The sequence below is a fragment of the Dermochelys coriacea genome, chromosome 2 (assembly GCF_009764565.3).
Source record: "Dermochelys coriacea isolate rDerCor1 chromosome 2, rDerCor1.pri.v4, whole genome shotgun sequence".
NCBI classification, from domain to species: Eukaryota; Metazoa; Chordata; order Testudines; family Dermochelyidae; genus Dermochelys; species Dermochelys coriacea.
This window is the reverse complement of record NC_050069.1, coordinates 137,328,296-137,346,299: the sequence shown is the minus strand read 5'-3', so window position 1 is coordinate 137,346,299 and position 18,004 is coordinate 137,328,296. Positions and strand designations below refer to the sequence as shown.

The 18,004-nt window shown below is 42.1% G+C and overlaps 1 protein-coding gene and 1 long non-coding RNA gene across 2 annotated transcripts in view; one reads left to right on the top strand and one right to left on the bottom strand.

Annotated features, from left to right (window-relative positions):
* The first annotated feature begins 2,975 nt into the window (after positions 1 to 2,975).
* LOC119851511 lies at positions 2,976 to 10,245 on the top strand. The gene is made up of 3 exons (XR_005291274.2): positions 2,976 to 4,845; positions 6,301 to 7,179; positions 8,863 to 10,245. It is a non-coding gene; the product is annotated as an uncharacterized LOC119851511 (long non-coding RNA).
* A 1,706-nt stretch (positions 10,246 to 11,951) lies between these two features.
* MARCHF11 (membrane associated ring-CH-type finger 11) overlaps positions 11,952 to 18,004 on the bottom strand; it is a 39,228-nt gene continuing 33,175 nt past the window's right edge. The window contains exon 4 of the mRNA XM_038391795.2: positions 11,952 to 13,285. Coding sequence (XP_038247723.1) covers positions 12,963 to 13,285 — 323 coding nt within the window. The 3' untranslated portion in view covers positions 11,952 to 12,962. The remainder of the gene's footprint in view (positions 13,286 to 18,004) is intronic.

Below are 18,004 nucleotides of genomic sequence, written 5' to 3'. Positions count from 1 at the left end.
CTCTGTTATGAGAGAGCGCTCAGCTTGGAGGGTAATTTGTCCACAGTCTGGCCGTTTTTCCATTTGGGGAGGGACAGGTCTTGGGCATGCGTTTGTGCACATTTGTGCATAAAGGGCAGTATGTGCCATTGTTACTCTGGCTGAGCAGTACCTGACTCCACAGGAACTGTATTGATATGAATAGCACTACTTGTGGAGTAAATTACTACTAAAGATGAGGTATAAAAGGGGCCCAGCACTCCAGACACCTCAATTTCTTCTGCCATGCCCCATGTCCTTTGGCAAGTAGGAGTCTGAGAAAGTAGGGAAAGGTGTGCATAGGTAAAGTCCATCTCAAGGAACTCCAGTTACAGGTAAGTAAGCTTCATTTCTTCTTTGAGTGTCCTCTACACATTCCCACTCATGGGATAGACTAACAAGTAGTACATCCTACCCAAGAAGGTTGGACACAGAATCCTAACTGACTAAGGACTGAAAGAGTGCCTACAAAACTTAGTATCTGCTTTAGACTCTATGTGCTTAATAAAAGCATGACCTGAACTCCATGTAGCTTCTCTACAAAGCTCTCTGCTAGAGGAATGTGTTTAGTAAAAGCCACCACTCTGGTAAAGTATGCACTAATGGCTAACTCTTTCAGGAAGTGGGATTGCAGCTACTTTATGCACTTCTTTTATGCAGAGTCTTCCCCATTTAGACAGAGTTTGAACACTAACAACTTGACCGTGTGCTCCTCCAGGAGATTTATATAAGGTGACATTTCCCCACATAAATGTTACAGATATCTTGCCATCACTGCCTGATAATTTACTCACAAACCTAGAGTAGCAGACAAAAAGATTTTCCTTCCCTCTACATCCATTCTTTTACTTTCCTTATCAGTTGGCATGGAATGAGCTTGCTCTCCTTTATATCTTTAAATTGCAGCTTCAACCATGAACAAAATTGGGGAAAGGAGGGTGTGGAACATAGGCATACCTCCAGGGAAAACTGGTATACTTTATCAGTCTTTTTTAACATAGGTTGAACTGATGAAGCTGCAGCCCATACCATCTTTGCCAGCTCAGATAAACCATCTAAAAGGTCAAATATAGGCTGTATAGATTCTTCTATGGTCACTGAAGGAATGTCCAGTCCTTGTCATTCTATTCACTAGTTCATAGAATAATACTGCACCTTCTGATGGCGATGAAGCTGAAGTCACCCCTAGACTTTCTTCTGGAGATGTTATTTCTCCAGAGTATTGATCCAGCTATTAAGGTTGGGTTGTTAATTCATCCCTATCTGATAAACTGTCCCCGACCTGAGTCGTGTTGTTCGGATGATTGAAATCCTTCCAGGTTCCATGAAGAAAATGTCCTCAGATATATTGGATATCCTGGATAGTGCACTGGTGATGGCCATTGAGGCCATCACAGCCATGGTGGACCTTGCCAGTCCAGGCAAAAACCTATACTGCAGAGGAGGAGGTCTCTTGAAGCTCCTGCCACTCTTTTTGGACAAGTCCTGGGAACATATGGCAAGAAGTGCTGGAACCATTGAAAATGCTGTGGGAAGAACAGCTTTCTTTTTGCTGCCAATGTATAGGTCCCCAAAGACTTCAGGATTGTCCTTGAGTCCTTGGGTCTATGCAGACTGTCATCTGTTTTACTGGAAAACAGCAAAGGACCTTCAAATAGGAGGTCCTGAATAATTTGTTGCATATCTGGTGCTTACAACCAAGATGGCCACCGCATTGTGATGGCTGAGGCCATAGCTCGAATTGCAGAGTTCGCTAAATTCAAGTTTGCCTGCAATGTCATTCTGGCAACTAATTTGCCTTCCTCCATCATAGCAGAGAACTCCTGCTTTGTGTCATCAGGAAGCTTGTCTTTGAACTTCAGGATATTATTCCACAGGCTGAAATCCTATTAACCCAGCTTGCTGGTTGGCGATCCTGAGCTGTAAACTTCCTGTGAAATAAAGCTTCCTGCTAGACAACCTAGATTCTTCTCTTCCTTTCCTTGATATCCTTGTCACTCCTTTTCATTGGTGGCTGTGACCACTAGAGAGCCTGGAGTAGGGTGGTTGTAAAAGTACTAAAATCCCTGTGAAGAGACATAATATCTTTTCTCCACCCTTTTGGCTGCAAGAGGCAGGGGAAGAAGAGGTATGCCCTAAAACCTTGACAGGCTCCAGGTTGCCTTTTTAATAGGGAGAGCTACCCAAGAGAGTCCTGCTGAGACTAAAATGTCCACAATCCTGTGTGACCTTTCTTACCCAGCCAGAAGAGCTGCAGCCACTTTTCTTAACAAGTCTTGATGAGCTCTAAAATCATAAGGAGGGGGAGAGTAAGATTCAGTCACTGCTGCCTCATCAGTTGATGAAGAAGAGGAGGCTAACAGGTGCCCAGGAGGTCCCTCCTCCAATTCCTCTCCAGCGGAGTACTTAGCACATGTCTCCTCTGCGCATTATCAATCCCGGTACTGGAGGAAAGAGGATGGTGACCTTCCTGTAGATGCTCCTGGCACCTGGTTGACATAGAGGTGCAGGAAAAGAGCAGAGATGTTCTGGACTGTGCTGGGAAGTCCCAAGGAGTCCAGAATGGCCATTGGTACCGAGGTGGGACCCAGTCCTGAGAGGGCCACTGACTCCTAAAATGCTGAGGCCGTGGATGGTATCATGGCAGAGAGGCACTTGGGACTGTTGGGCAACCTCAGGTCAGGACACAATGGATCCGACTTCCAAGTCCAGTCAGGAGTCCATTTCCTCCAGCCACTGGGGAGCTGAACCCATTGGTAGAGCGCTGCATGGGACTATTCTTTAATCCCACACTCCCACTATTACGGCAGTGGGTCCAGGAGGTCCTGCAGGATCCCAGTTCTGCTGCAGGGCTCTACACTAGTCCCACGCAGGGCTCTACCCATCAGTATCAGGGGACAGGGATCTGAGTCTGGAGAAGGAGGTACCAGCAAAATCAAGATGCAATCCTATGCAGAGGTACGGCAAGAAGGGGCTGGTTCCAGGTGGTGCTCTGGCTCTGGAGTTGGGACCACAGGAGCATGTGGTTCCAGTGTCAGTACCAACTGACGCTCTAGAATTTCAGGAGAAGCCAGTACCAATAAATTAAGTAACTCCCTGTCTTCCTTGAATGCCTGGGTGTTAATGGCACCGGAAAGAGTTCTTGAGCCTGTGGTATTGAGAGGTGTGTCAATGCTTTGGGAATTGGTCTCTGTGGACCCTTCCTGGGTACTGGAGTCAACAATCCCTCCTGGCCTAGAGAATGCTCCTGGAGATGTAACTTTTTAGGGCACCCCATGAGTCTTTGGTGCCTTCCTCTTGGAAGGTCCTGGTATGGAGTCGTTAGGAGATTTATGCAGTCTTTTCTTAGGTATTGGTGTAATAATCTTAGGTATCTTGCTGATGACTCTATAAGAACTGGAAGAGCATTCCTAACTCTCATGTGCTCAGTACCCATTTGGTGAGGCAGCCCTGGCAGTCCTGTTCTTTTTTGAATGTGGTTTGAACTGCTTACACTTATCACATTGGTCACTCACCTGCATCTCTCCCAGACACTTAAGGCAGCTGGGATGAGGCCTATTCACTGGCATAGAGCTGTTACATGAAATACAGGCCTTTAAGCCAGAAAAATGGAGCATCATTCCAGCACCGATTCCAATTCCAAATTTGGCATTGGTAACCACAAACTAAAAAGATTGTAAATTTATACCAATAACTAACTATTTACAGAACTACTATACAAGACTAAAACTAACACTGAGTGAGCTATATACACTAAGGGAGGGAAGATAGGAAGAAGTTAAGATTGCAGCTCTAACTGGTGGTAAGAAGTAACTGAGGTTGGGTCGGGGGCAGCACAGCCCTTTCTGTGTACAGTGGTGAGATGCACCAGGGCGCACTCATGCTCCCCTGGTGGGTACTGACAACTATGCACAAGGCACACACAAACCTACAGGGGAATGGACATGTGCAATCCTTCAAAGAAGACTGGAAAATAATTTCTCTCTTTCCTTCTTACTTATCTCTTGTGCAGTTTTCCTTCTCTGATCTTCTCATGATAATCCTTTGGTGCCCTTTTCATACTTGCACAGTGACTTGGCTGAAAATTGTTGTAAATTTTAAAATAATATAATAATGGCTCATATGGTCTTTTCTCACTCTGCTGAGTAAAATAGCCAATTGAAGGGCTCTGGAATGGCAATCAGGCGACCTGGGTTGTATTTTCCTCTCTGCCTCTGACCTGCTATCTCCATCGACAAGTCACGTTGTTTCTGCTTCTCTCCATCATTTTATCATACTTGTTTTGACTGTCTAGATTTGAAGCTCTTCAAGGTACGGACTGTTTCTTACTCTGTATTTCTATAGCAACTAGCACAGTGGGATCCCCAGTGGGATTGGGGTATCTAGGCACTCTCTTAACACAATAATTATTGCTATTATTTCAGATGATAGCTGAGCATGTAGTAGGGAAGATGTTTAGAGGAAATGCCTCATTTAGCCGGTCAGCAGCAGTTCAAAGGGAAGGTATGAGTGGGGTGCCACATTAGAGATTTTAGTTCTAATAATGACATTTGTTTCCATAGGTCCCACAGTGCATAAAGCATCCACACTCCATACACAGAAAGAGAGAGGTGGAGAGAGAAATAAAGAGGATGAAAGACCGAGAGAACGAGAATGACTATCAAGGAAGACCAGGAGATGCCATGAGGATCAGAATCGGTCTTGCACCTGACAGTGCAAAGAAGCAGAGATTGAAGTTCTTATTTAAGGCCAGATTGTGAAACGTAGTCCCACTCAGATAGAACCACTGTCTTCAGTGGAACTGCTAATAAGAGCGAGCTCACCATGGTAAGCAACTTCTCCAGAGTCTGGCCCTTTGTTTATTTGGGGAGGGCCAGGTCTTGGGCATGTATTTGTACACATTTGCTATGTTCCATAAAGGTCCCCATGTGCCACCCTTATTCCGGCTGAGTAGTGCCTTACTCCAAAGCAGCTGCTATTGAAATGAATGGTACAACTTGTGGACTAAGGTACTACTCAACGTGAGTAAGAGTGGCACAATTAATCGCTTCCGCACCATGGAAAGAAAATGAACCTGTGTTTTGCTCACATAATGTGAACACTCTATGTAGCTGAGATCAGAACAATCTAATCTCATGCTTCAGGGCTTCAACTGATCTGCACAGGGGCAAGAAAGAAAATTTTTCTCCCCTAGTTCAAAACTGGCCTGATGAATTATGGGGATTTTTTTCAACTCCCTCTGAAATACCAGATATCATCTGCAGCTGGAAGCAGGACACCAGGCTAGGTGGCACCAATGGTCTGATGCAGTTCAACAAATCCTGTGGCCCTAGCTGCTTAGCTGTGCCACTTTTGTTCTCATGCTTATGGTTAAACCAATCACCAGATTTAGAGTTAGGAAGGAATTTTCCTCCAGATCGGACTGGCCAAGACCTTAGCTTTACACCTTCCTCTTCAACATTGAACAGGAGTCATCAGTTAGGATCATTTTGGCCTGTCTGACACTAGTTTCCTGCCATTGCAGAGGCTTCAGACACTGGTGTCACCTCCATCCTTTCTGGTTTCCATCTGTGGCTGATAACAATTTAGTGTCCTGAAAACTCCCCATTTTACAACAGAATTGGTTCATAACTGACTTACTAACTGGGATTTTTGTAAAAAAAAATTTGTTTGGAAAGATTCCAAAGCAAGTTGTGTTTGTGTCTATAGTCAGGGTATGCATATGATGAAAAAACCTTTTTCAGATGCTAGAACGACAGACTTTGCAGCCAGAGCTAAGATGTCATATTATTTCAAGGGCAGTCCCCACAAGGAACTAGTGAAACTTCCTCTGAATAGGGGAACAAATTGTAAATAAGCAGGGTAAATGCAGCGTAAATGGATAGAGTGAGTGCATGCTGAGACCATGGGAAAATGAGGGTTCAACCCTACTAAGTAACAGTGATTTCCTTAAGTAGGAAATCGATGGAGACTTAGCTCTCTCCCCTTTATTCACCTGCCAGGAGACTGGCCACATAGTAGGAACATGCAACACCCTCTAATGTGATGCTGATTGCTTTCTTTCCCTTGCTAGTGGGAGATCTCTGAGAGACATTCTGCTTCCTAGGAGAATGTCTACCAATGCTTCCCTTCTCAGGCAGCACCACACCACCACTAACGCTGGGCCTGGCTATTACAGTATCTTATTAGCAAGCAGGCTGGTATCAAGATAAACACTTGATTATGAACAGAAACTATATGCACAAATAAGGTAACCAACTTCCTACTTTTCTGTGTACCTAGAACCTGGGCTGCTTTGTTTCTGCCTCAACAGGAAGTGTCATCAGAAATCAAAAACTCCATCTAGAGTGTACACAAAATGTGGCATCTCTACACTTCTTGGAAGACTTACTCCATGGCATGGCTGTAATCCACATTCTGTCCTATAATCTGTTAACCGCAGGGAAAAATCGAAGTCATATCCATGTGATTTAATTCAAGATGTTGAAGGACCTCACGGTTCTACCACACCCTGCCTCAGGAAAGGAGCAGTAAAGGTGGGTCCTTCAGGTCTGCCTAGAAGGACTGCAAGAAAACAGCCAGTCAGCACAGCAGGCTCAGTTAAAAGGAGCCACTGAGCAGGTCATTTTCTGGCTGGGACCAGAAGGGCTAAGACAGAGGGACTCTCCAGACAAGGAGGCCTGGGAGAGACTGCGCAAACAGGTAACAGACAGACCCAAGGACTGTAACCCTAAGGTAATGGAGGACAGTGATGGAACAGAGTGGGAAGCAGCTCAGGGAATGCAGCAGCAGCTACTATTAAAGAAAGAAGCATGTGACTGCTATTTGTAAGGGCTGTAGATGCGCTTTGGGTTCCCCCACTGGAAGGGTGGCCAAAGCCCTGAGAAGGGGACAAGCTTCATTTGGAAGCTCAAGCACAGGGCTGGAATTTAAAGGCCTTATGGATGGGGCTGAAGGCCCTGCAGAGGTCCAACCATTTGCTGGACATTTGTTACTCTGGCAAGGGTTCATCCATTTGAGACTATGTGACAGCCTGAGGGTCAGTCACTGAAGAACCACCTGAACCCACCTGACAAGGGCAACAGCTGACAGGGGGCTCTGTGAGCAAAGAGAGAGTGCAGATACACACCCAGCTGACAGGAGGTGCTCACTGCAGGAGAGGTGAGTGCACCCTGTCATAGAGTCCAAGTGTTTTTTCTTATTAAAAATGAGAGAATTCAAGTGTTGATTGTTTTTAGCTGATTTCTCAGTGTTTTCTCCAGGCCCATTAAGGGAAAATTGAGGCCCGATACATCATGTTCAAAGGGGCCCCACCCCATCCCATCTCATTTTATTTACCCAGAGGCTACATACATGTTGGGTCCCCTTGAGCTTGGGGCCCTGGTACAGTTGCCTCCTTTTGTCAGCCCTGGTCCTCTCCAGAGTGCGAGATTAATTCTTCCTTATAAACATTATTGTGTTTCCTTTTTATATAGAATCTATGCTATATTTCTTATAAAACAGTAACAATCATATTTTATGAAAGCTGTCTGAAAAGATTGCTTGATATAAGGCAAACAATAAAGATTAAATGTGCTAGAGATGAATGACTCACTTTCTCTCTGGAAATCATTATGACATTTAAAACTTTCCCCAACTCCAAAAGAAAATTTACATCTATATTAGAATGTAATGACTGAAGCCATAGGTCTGACAGCTACAAAAGGAATTATTAAAATGGTGTTTCTATTAGAAACTTTATCTTCAGTTATCTTTAAAGTGTCTCTTGTGTTTTTAGTCTGAGAGAATGGTGTAGCACAGCTGAATGCATCAGACACTCTGATGATATGTGAAAAGACTCTTAAAGATATGCTATGAAGCATTAGTTTAATGCATTTAAATATATTTCTTAAAACATATTGTGACAAAGCTCCAACCTTGTCTCAGTGAGTCCCACGCTTCCAGGCAGATTACGCTAGCCTCAGAGGCTCACTGTGACCCTCCACATAACCCTTCTTTCTCTAGAGACAAGGGTCACAGTCTACTGAACCATTTTCATCATAAGCCAACAAGGGAGGTGAGGAGAAGCTATCTTCCCTCGCACATTCTCTGTTATCTCCCAGTCTTAGTGATTAGCTGGGAAGGGGAGGGGGGAGATCAGGCCTGCCCTCTGCTCTGGGATCCAGCCCAGGGACCCTGATAGCAGCAGCTCTGGGTAGCTGACTTTTTGGAAACAGGACAAGTATGATTCCCTGGGCCACTTCCGCACAGCAGCCCCCACTTCCTCAATATCGACATCACCCTTACTCTCAGGGCCTCCTTTCTTGTGCCTGATAAGGTTTGTACTGCTCCATTTCTCCAGCAGGGTGGCTCCCTTCTACACTCCTGACACACGCCCCCACCTGACTAAGTGGGAGGCTTTTGACTAGTTTCAGCCAGCCCCTGTTGGGCTTCAGGTGTCCCAATCAACCTAGCTGTCTCCACTGCTTTCTGGAAGGATCTTAATTGGCCCCAGGTGTCTTGATTAACCTGGAGCAACTGCCATTTGGTTACCATGGTAACAGGGATTTGTTTAGCCTGGGGCTAACATACCTATTTCTCACTACTTTCCTATAGCCATCTGGCCTTGCCCCGTCACAATATGTTAGATGAATTTTTTACTCCTATTCTATGTTTGTGAAGTAAAATAAGATGATGATATTCATGGAAAAGTTTAATTTGATAACTAGCCCAAGGTTATTAGATTTATGGCATACCGATTCAACATATTAGGACATATTGTACTTTAAAAGACAGAACTAAACTGGTGCAAAAAATATTAATAAAATAGCAGTGAACATCAAATTAATTATTTTCTTTCCACAGGAAGATCCCTGTTGCAACTGAGTTCCATGCTATAAAGCAATTGCTGAAGAACTAGAAACAGATTCCTCTGTAATAATGAGGGATTCAACAATACCACACAAGCTCAGTCCAAGCAATTTCGGGACTTCCATGGAACTGTTATGGATATATCTGGAGCATAATTAGGCTGGCAAACCACAGCTAAAGTGCTTCCTATCTATTTCCAGGGCAGCTGGAATTATGTTACTGTATTTGATTTATGCATCCAAACAAGCCACCGTAGACAATATGGAAATCCAAGAAGCAGATCTGTGAAAGGATTAATTTAACAACGTGTGGTACTTGTATTAAAGTTAAATTGAGTTATATGTAAATTTACAAGGAAAAGAGGAGAAAAATCCTACTGCAGGGTATACACTACAGAGCAGGCCTCATCTTTCTTCCATTTGTTCTTATTTTAGAGAGTAGAAATTTGGGGATTGTTGCCTATCGGAATCTTTTGGTAGTGTATTTCCTAAGTCCAGGAGAAGCCACAGTGCATGCTGCAGACCACTGGTCTCCAATATGGACCATGAGAAGGGGCTTCTAAGTGCAATTTATAATTATCTGGTGTTAGGAAAGAAGCACTTCAGTTTCCTCTAGAGAATGGGAAAAGTCCTACATATTAGTTGGCTTTAGGCGGTTTGTTAGTGGTAGCCCAATACTTTCCCGACCAGAAAAAGAAAAGTTAAAAAAAAGAGAGTACATTGGGGGGAATTGTATTCCCATCCTCACCTATGATCATGCACTTTGTGTAATGACCGAAAGGATGACATCACAGGTGTAAACAGCAGAAATGAGGTTTCTCTGCAGGGTGGGCTGGGCTTACTCTCCTACACAGGGTGAGGGGCTCGGCTATTCAGGAGAGCCTCGGCATGGTGCCACTACTCCTCTGGATCGAGAATAGCCAGCTGAGGTGGTTTAGGCAGCTGATAAGGATGCCACCGGGCATGTCCCATTGGGAGGAAGCCCTCGGGCCAACCCAGGACACACTGAAGGGATTATCTCTCCCAGTTGGCCTAGGAACGCTGGGGAATCCCTGAGGAGGAGCTGGAACTTGTTGCAGAAGAAAAGGAGGTCTGGTCCTCCCTACTCTTCCTGCTGCTACTGCAACTCTTGCCAGGAAAAATGGCATAAAGAAAGAAGAAGAAAACATACATTGAGGTAGAAGGGGATGACTGGCTAAAACCAATTAAAGCTGGAACCAAGTGTCTGTAAAGCTTGCTTTAATTTTGAAAAAACTCTGTTTAGGATCTTAATTCAGGTCAGAACTCAGTGGCCATTCTTCAACAAAAAAACTTCAAAAACAGACTTCAGTGAGAAACTGCAGAACTGGAATGAATTTTCAAACTTGACACCATCAAATTAGGCCTGAGTAAAGACTGGAAGCGGCTGGGACACTAAAAAAAATAATTTTACCTCTGTTGATACTCACACCTTCTTGTCAACTGTTGGGAATGGGCCACATCCAGCATGATTGAATTGGCCTCGTTAGCACTACAAAAAGTAATTTTCCCTCTGTTGATATTCACCCCTTCTTGTCAACTGTTGGGAATGGGCCACATCCACACTAATTGAATTTGTTTCGTTAGCACTGACCCCCACTCAGTAAGGCAACTCCCATCTTTTATGTGTTGTATATTTATACCTGCCTACTTTTTTCACTCCATGCATCTGATGAAGTGGGTTATAGACCACAAAAGCTTATGCCCAAATAAATTTGTTAGTCTCTAAGGTGCCACAAGGACTCCTCATTGTTTTTGCTGATACAGACTAACACGGACATGACTCAAGCTCTAAACTTTGTATGATGGATATATCTTATTCAGCGATGCAGTGAAAACAGCCATAATACATTTCACTGTACAAAAGTTGGCCTTTTAAATGTAATTTTATAACAAACTTGCTTTACTGCATAAGTATATACAAATTTCAGAGACTATATCATGTTCAATAGAATCTTCTCTCTCTCCCATTTAATTTCTATTCTGGAGTTTTTCAGTCCCCTTTCTTAGCTTGCACAGGGGCACCAAGGAACCATCTCCCTATAAGGACTCTTATGCTCTTTTGTAGAAAATCCATAACTTTGCAATGTCAGTCAATTCTTAAAAGAAAATTTAATATATTGAGTTATATGCATAATAGAATTTAAAACAAATCTAAAGGGGTAGTGTGTTACCTGCTCATCTCTCTTAACTTGTTGACTCTTGACTCAAATATGACTGAATAAAGTTTAATCTCACCAAGAAATATTTCTTTATAATTTTTTGTTTACTTTTTAGTAAATTGTGAGAGAACCATTGAAAATGTGCTTTAGGAGACATTACACATTTTTTAATTCAGATTTTTCCATTAGATACCTCTCAACTGGCATGTACAAAACTGGGAAAACGAAATGGTGTAGGGTTGTAGAATCCCTGTCTTTAGAGGTTTTTAAGAACAGGTTAGACAAATATCTGTCAGGGATGGTCTGGGCTTCAGCACAGGGATGGGGGAGATAGACTAGATGACTTATTCAGTTAATGATTACAAATGACATTAAAATTGTTTTGTGACTTTTACATATGTAAAAAGAAGAGGAATTACAAGCTGCAGATGTTTATAAGTTGGCCATCATCATAGTATGTGAGTGCTTCCAGGATGAAAGAATCACATTCATTCATAGCATTTCAGCAGGCTGATCTATTAGCTTCCCTTTGAGTGTTAATGACACTTCATAGGACATATAGTTTACTCCTCAAAAAACCCTCTGTGCAATTGCAAATATATTAGTACCTTTTCCCAGTCATATTAAGAGACCCAAATGACAGGAGTTTGGGAGTTCCTTCTCTCTGAGGGTGGTCTGATAGAAGTTAAGAGATAGGAGAACTGGGAAAATCCACAGGAAGGGAGTTAGCTCCACTTTGAGGCCCACCACAGGAGCTATGATTCCAGGGAGGCAGACACGGGGTGTTTCGTGTTCAGCTGAGGAGTAGACTATTTGAGGTACAGTGGTGAAGGACTAAAGTTCAAGCCAAGGAAAGGTGGAAGTAGTTTAAGTTTATATTTTTGGTTTCAGTTTTTTTGGAGAACTCCAGAGAAGACTCCTGTGAGCCACAACTCTGAAGAAAAAGTGATGTCTGAGACATTGTAGTGCCTGAGAGGAATACAGGTACACAGTGGGCCAAGGAAGGGGCTGTAGAAAAGGCATGCTGATAGGTTGAGGTAGGAAGAAGCCTGGGGGGGAGCAGGGGATGGGAAGGTCTGAATAAACAGACCTTGCATGCTCACTATAGGGTTCCTGGGCTAAAACCCAAAGGAGAGGGAGAGCCTAGATTCCCCTACAGGCCCTCCAAAAACAGTGCCAGGACCCTGGAGGTCATGGGTCAAAGGACTAGTATGTCTGGATTTGGACCACAAACTCAGCATGAGGCTGTTGGACTTGTTTTCTTACCCCAGAAGAGTAGGACTATAAATCACCTGGCTAGAGGGTTACATCACATAAAGAAAAGACTGCTCCAGGGCTGCACTGGCAGTGGCAGAGGACACTAGATGGGGAGAGCCTGCTACGCTATGCTCAGAAACAAAGGGGGCACATGAACAGTGAGTCCATCTTCTACAAGGCCCTATATATCATCTTTCTGAAATGTGACTGAACCGTTACATAGTTAATATATTAAATGACACACTTATGTATACCTAGAGTTAGTCACAGAGATACCAGTCATTATTTTCCTCAACTTATGCATTTGAAAAACTATATAGATTGAAAAAATACACTTAACGCTATGACAGATATTTTTGGCTTAAAAGATTGGTTTCCTCGTTATTCAAGGCAATGAGAGTTAAATTATATTTTTATAAATTTCAAGTACAAATTGACCAAACTATGTAATATACCAGACTATAAAAAAGCAAGCAAAAACTTTTTCAGAAAAATGTATTTGCAATTCAACTGATCATATAAAAAGCATTAAATGTTTTAAAAGTTGTAAATATTTTTAGAAGTGCTATGGTATCAGCATTCACTGCAACTACATTCTGGAGTACTGTAAAGTCCAGGGCACATTATCCTTATTTGTGTAGCACAGTGAGCGTTATCTTTACACTGATGTCACTCTCATCACAACCTCTCCAGAACTGTTATCTTCTGATGAATCCTCATGAGGTCTCATTCGATTGAACAGATGCAGCAATACATAGCCACACTGAAATCTTGGAGAGGTTAGCTGTGTTGGATGAATTAAATTTCTGTTTCTAAATGCAGTTAGTGGTAACCACAATGTCCTACCCGGTGAAGACGCTCCTCGATTGCTCTCTTCTATGTCTGTAGCTTTATCATAATTCAATACATCCCAGTGAAGATTAACAGCCCTCCAGCGCTTAAACACTCTGTAAACTGACGCACCTTCATGTACAATTAGTCCTGAAATTTAAGGAAAGAATGATTAGTTACTACACAATAATCTTGGACTCCATTTTAAGAGGGAATGAATAAAGATGTAAACTTAACCACATTTATCACATTGCAACTGGCAGGTGCCTATCAAATTAAGATGAGGATTCCTGTGAGTATCTTAACTCTAATAATACAAATAACTGTCCATAAAAGATACAGAAGACTTATACAATCAGCCAATAATTTATCTAAACTATCTGAGGTAAATTTTAGGTCCACTCGGAGTGTACATCATAATTTTACCCCTCCTCCTTATCGTCAGTGTAATGAGAATCTAAATTTTTAAATGAAAGTTTCTAGCCTTTATGGTTATTAAGGAAACCTTCTGTATGTGAACTGAACATAATCAATGTTATCTGAGGCCTTGTCAATACTAGACGAGTGCATTGATTTAACTAAATTGACATAAAAATCAATCATTCCATTGCATTAGTAAATTACCAACTGACACTGAGTTAACCCTTGCTTACACTGATTTAAGTTTAGCTTAAATGCTTCTATATTCGGGATTTTTACTAGAGACCTCGTCGTCATACAAATTAGTGCAACCTCCTTCTGTGGATATTCTTAAATTAGTTTGAGTGGCTTATCTAAACTGCTATAAGGCACGCAAACAGATTTAAGAGCATCCTCCACATTCTAGTTCTTCTCTGTGAACCTATAGCCTGACACAGCCTGAAACAACAGTTGTAATAAGTATGAATTTCCCCTATTACTTCAATGTGGCATTAACTCTGAAAATTGTCTCAGGAAAATAACTGAGATGTCAATATTAACTGTTACTTCACAAGCAGGGTTTGGAGTGGTGGACTTTATTCTTTCTGTTCAAATCTCAGAAGGCCAGAGAACAGGAATCCATTCTTGAGATTTGCAGAGATCCAGAGAATCTTTTTAAGTATCCCTCAATGGAAACATGGCTCATTTGATTTCGTGTATAGACTGACTTACTCTTAGGCTCCCATCCAGCACATATTTACATATATGCTTAATTGTCAGTATATGACTTGTTCCATTGACTTCAGTGGACTTATTCATATGTTCAAAGCTAAGCATGTGTTTAAGTGTTTACAATATCGGGCCTTTACTAATAATGCTTATTGCTGGGATCATTGGCTGGATTCTGTTTGTAGGATCAAGGCCTATCAGAATAGTAGTTCATCAAAAATGAGAAAATAGATCTGGAGGCTTCAGCCAAGTCATCTCCAATGAGTAACACCAGTGACTGAAAAGAAATAATTATCAGAGAGAAACCTTAGTTTTTCCTTTTCTTCTTAAATGAAAACCAAAAAATAGAAAACTTTAGCAATTTTTAATAAGCACTGGCAAATCTTAATAGAGAAAATTAAGGTATTTTTGTTTTGAGAGATGGATTTTTTAAAGGTTGCTAGCTCTATATTTCAATTAAAAATTTGGTTGGTTCCAACTAGGATTTTTTTGGTTTTGAAAAGGGAAACTTGTAGTGTGTCACCATGAGTTTTTTCTTTTTCAAACTTTCTGTAAAGAAAAAAACAAATGGGATGTGATGTCCTAAAATGGTTAATGCCTCATTTTGTCAATATCAACAAAGCCAGCTAGATGTTCCCTACTTCTCTCAACTATGGCTGTTTTTTTCATGTAGCTAAATGATATATTTTTAGCTTGCAATAAAATTGCTTCATGTTAAACCTGCTGCCTGTGTATTAGGAAATTGAACTATAATGAACATGAATAGCCACTTATTGCCATAGTTACCTGATAATGATCAGGATTCTGATTATCATCAGTGAAGGAATTACTGGCAAGGAAAAGATACCAAATTTAATTACTGAAATACTTGCTTAATGTAACTCTATTTTTCATCAATATTAAAATGTCTCTAAGATTTTTGCTACTCTGTTTGTGACTATAGCTTCTAGGAAATATTCCTTATCCACTCTTGTCCATATGAAAAATTATCTGTACAATACAATGACTGAAGACCACCATAGATGGATTAGTTCATGGATGGATGCTTTTTCATCAAGAGATGATCCAGGACATAAACAGATGGATAGAAAATGCAATTGATTGCTTTGTAGGATAGCCAGACCTCAATGCGTATTGCTTGCCTGAATCATTAGGAAGTATGCAATTCACTGGATTTAATAAAGAAAAAGCTAAGTTGTTTCCCAGTAGTAAAATCGTAGAGCTGTTACTGTGTAGCCAATCATTAGATGTATAATTGAATAATGGTGTCAAGCCCAGCATCAAAAGTGTGAGGCAAAAGGACAAGTGGAAAATCCTGGCACTGAAGATTCAGAGCCTTTTTCTGTCATTTTCTTAGTGAAAAACATGCCCTGGAAAAATCATGGAGCAGGTCCTCAAAGAATCAATCCTGAAGCACTTAGAGGAGAGGAAAGTGATCAGGAACAGTCAGCATGGATTCACCAAGGGAAGGTCATGCCTGACTAATCTAATCGCCTTTTATGATGAGATTACTGGTTCTGTGGATGAAGGGAAAGCAGTGGATGTATTGTTTCTTGACTTTAGCAAAGCTTTTGACACGGTCTCCCACAGCATTCTTGTCAGCAAGTTAAGGAAGTATGGGCTGGATGAATGCACTATAAGGTGGGTAGAAAGCTGGCTAGATTGTCGGGCTCAACGGGTAGTGATCAATGGCTCCATGTCTAGTTGGCAGCCGGTGTCAAGTGGAGTGCCCCAGGGGTCGGTCCTGGGGCCCGTTTTGTTCAATATCTTCATAAATGATCTGGAGGATGGTGTGGATTGCACTCTCAGCAAATTTGCGGATGATACTAAACTGGGAGGAGTGGTAGATACGCTGGAGGGGAGGGATAGGATACAGAAGGACCTAGACAAATTGGAGGATTGGGCCAAAAGAAATCTAATGAGGTTCAATAAGGATAAATGCAGGGTCCTGCACTTAGGATGGAAGAATCCAATGCACCGCTACAGACTAGGGACCGAATGGCTCGGCAGCAGTTCTGCGGAAAAGGACCTAGGGGTGACAGTGGACGAGAAGCTGGATATGAGTCAGCAGTGTGCCCTTGTTGCCAAGAAGGCCAATGGCATTTTGGGTTGTATAAGTAGGGGCATAGCGAGCAGATCGAGGGACGTGATCGTTCCCCTCTATTCGACACTGCTGAGGCCTCATCTGGAGTACTGTGTCCAGTTTTGGGCCCCACACTACAGGAAGGATGTGGATAAATTGGAAAGAGTACAACGAAGGGCAACGAAAATGATTAGGGGTCTAGAGCACATGACTTATGAGGAGAGGCTGAGGGAGCTGGGATTGTTTAGTCTGCAGAAGAGAAGAATGAGGGGGGATTTGATAGCTGCTTTCAACTACCTGAAAGGGGGTTTCAAAGAGGATGGCTCTAGACTGTTCTCAATGGTAGCAGATGACAGAACGAGGAGTAATGGTCTCAAGTTGCAATGGGGGAGGTTTAGATTGGATATTAGGAAAAACTTTTTCACTAAGAGGGTGGTGAAACACTGGAATGCGTTACCTAGGGAGGTGGTAGAATCTCCTTCCTTAGAGGTTTTTAAGGTCAGGCTTGACAAAGCCCTAGCTGGGATGATTTAACTGGGACTTGGTCCTGCTTTGAGCAGGGGGTTGGACTAGATGACCTTCTGGGGTCCCTTCCAACCCTGATATTCTATGATTCTATGATTCTATGATTCTATGCACTTAGGGTATAGGATACCAGGGAGGGAGAGAGAAGGTGTTAACAGTAATGGATTTCTGTATGTATTGTTTTCATAGAGTCTAATTGTAGGAGTTGTGTGTTTAGGCAGGAAGCTACAAAAATATTTGAGAATAGTAGCTTGCTTTTGAGAGTTCATATTATTCCCTTTATCCCAACATTCATAAATAAAGGACACAAATATCTGGTACCCTCTAACTATCCTTCAATTCCCTTTACCTCCAGAAGCCCTATTGTACTTGGGATCCAAAGAAGAAGAAAAGGTCTGTGTTGCTCTATGGAGGGAATATGTTTGAGAACAAAGAGTTGTGGTTTCTCCTTCTGACACTACCTCCCCAGGACCGCACTGTAGGAGACTATTTAGTACTGATTCCCTGAGGACAGCTGGAAGTCCTGCTAGCTAAACAATGACTTGAACCACTGCCCTCTCAAAGCCAGTTTCTGCCCTTGATGCCATTTTAGGAAAGAGTGATTTGTGATTTCCTGTAGCAGCCATAAAGACTTCAGGTAAGGGCACACTGTGGATATATGATATCAAAGCTGCCATCCTCCTAAGTTGAGTGAATCCTGAGCTTCAGCTCATTCATAATGACTGGTTGTATAGTCATATCCACTTAGTTTTTGACCTGAGATGGTTTAACTTTCTACAAAGGCCACAGATGATCTCTTTTACTTTCTAAATTGCTTAGTCCTGTCCAAGTACTAGCTCTGTGGATATATAGGGTGTACATCTTTTCCTTCCAAAGCTCAAGACATTCTGGTGAGGTGAAGACAAATAGTGATATAAACTGACTGAGATCGAAATCCAACACAATTCTTACCAGAAATTTGAAGTGATTCCTAAATACAATCATATCTTTATGTTGTACCGTATAAGATCTGTAGGCCATAGCTATTTACGGCAAGGAATCTCTCTTTAGTACATCCTTGGCACTGTATGAACATAATTGGGCCATAATCCTTGATTAGGCCTTTAGGTGGTACTGTAATTTAAATTATTTTA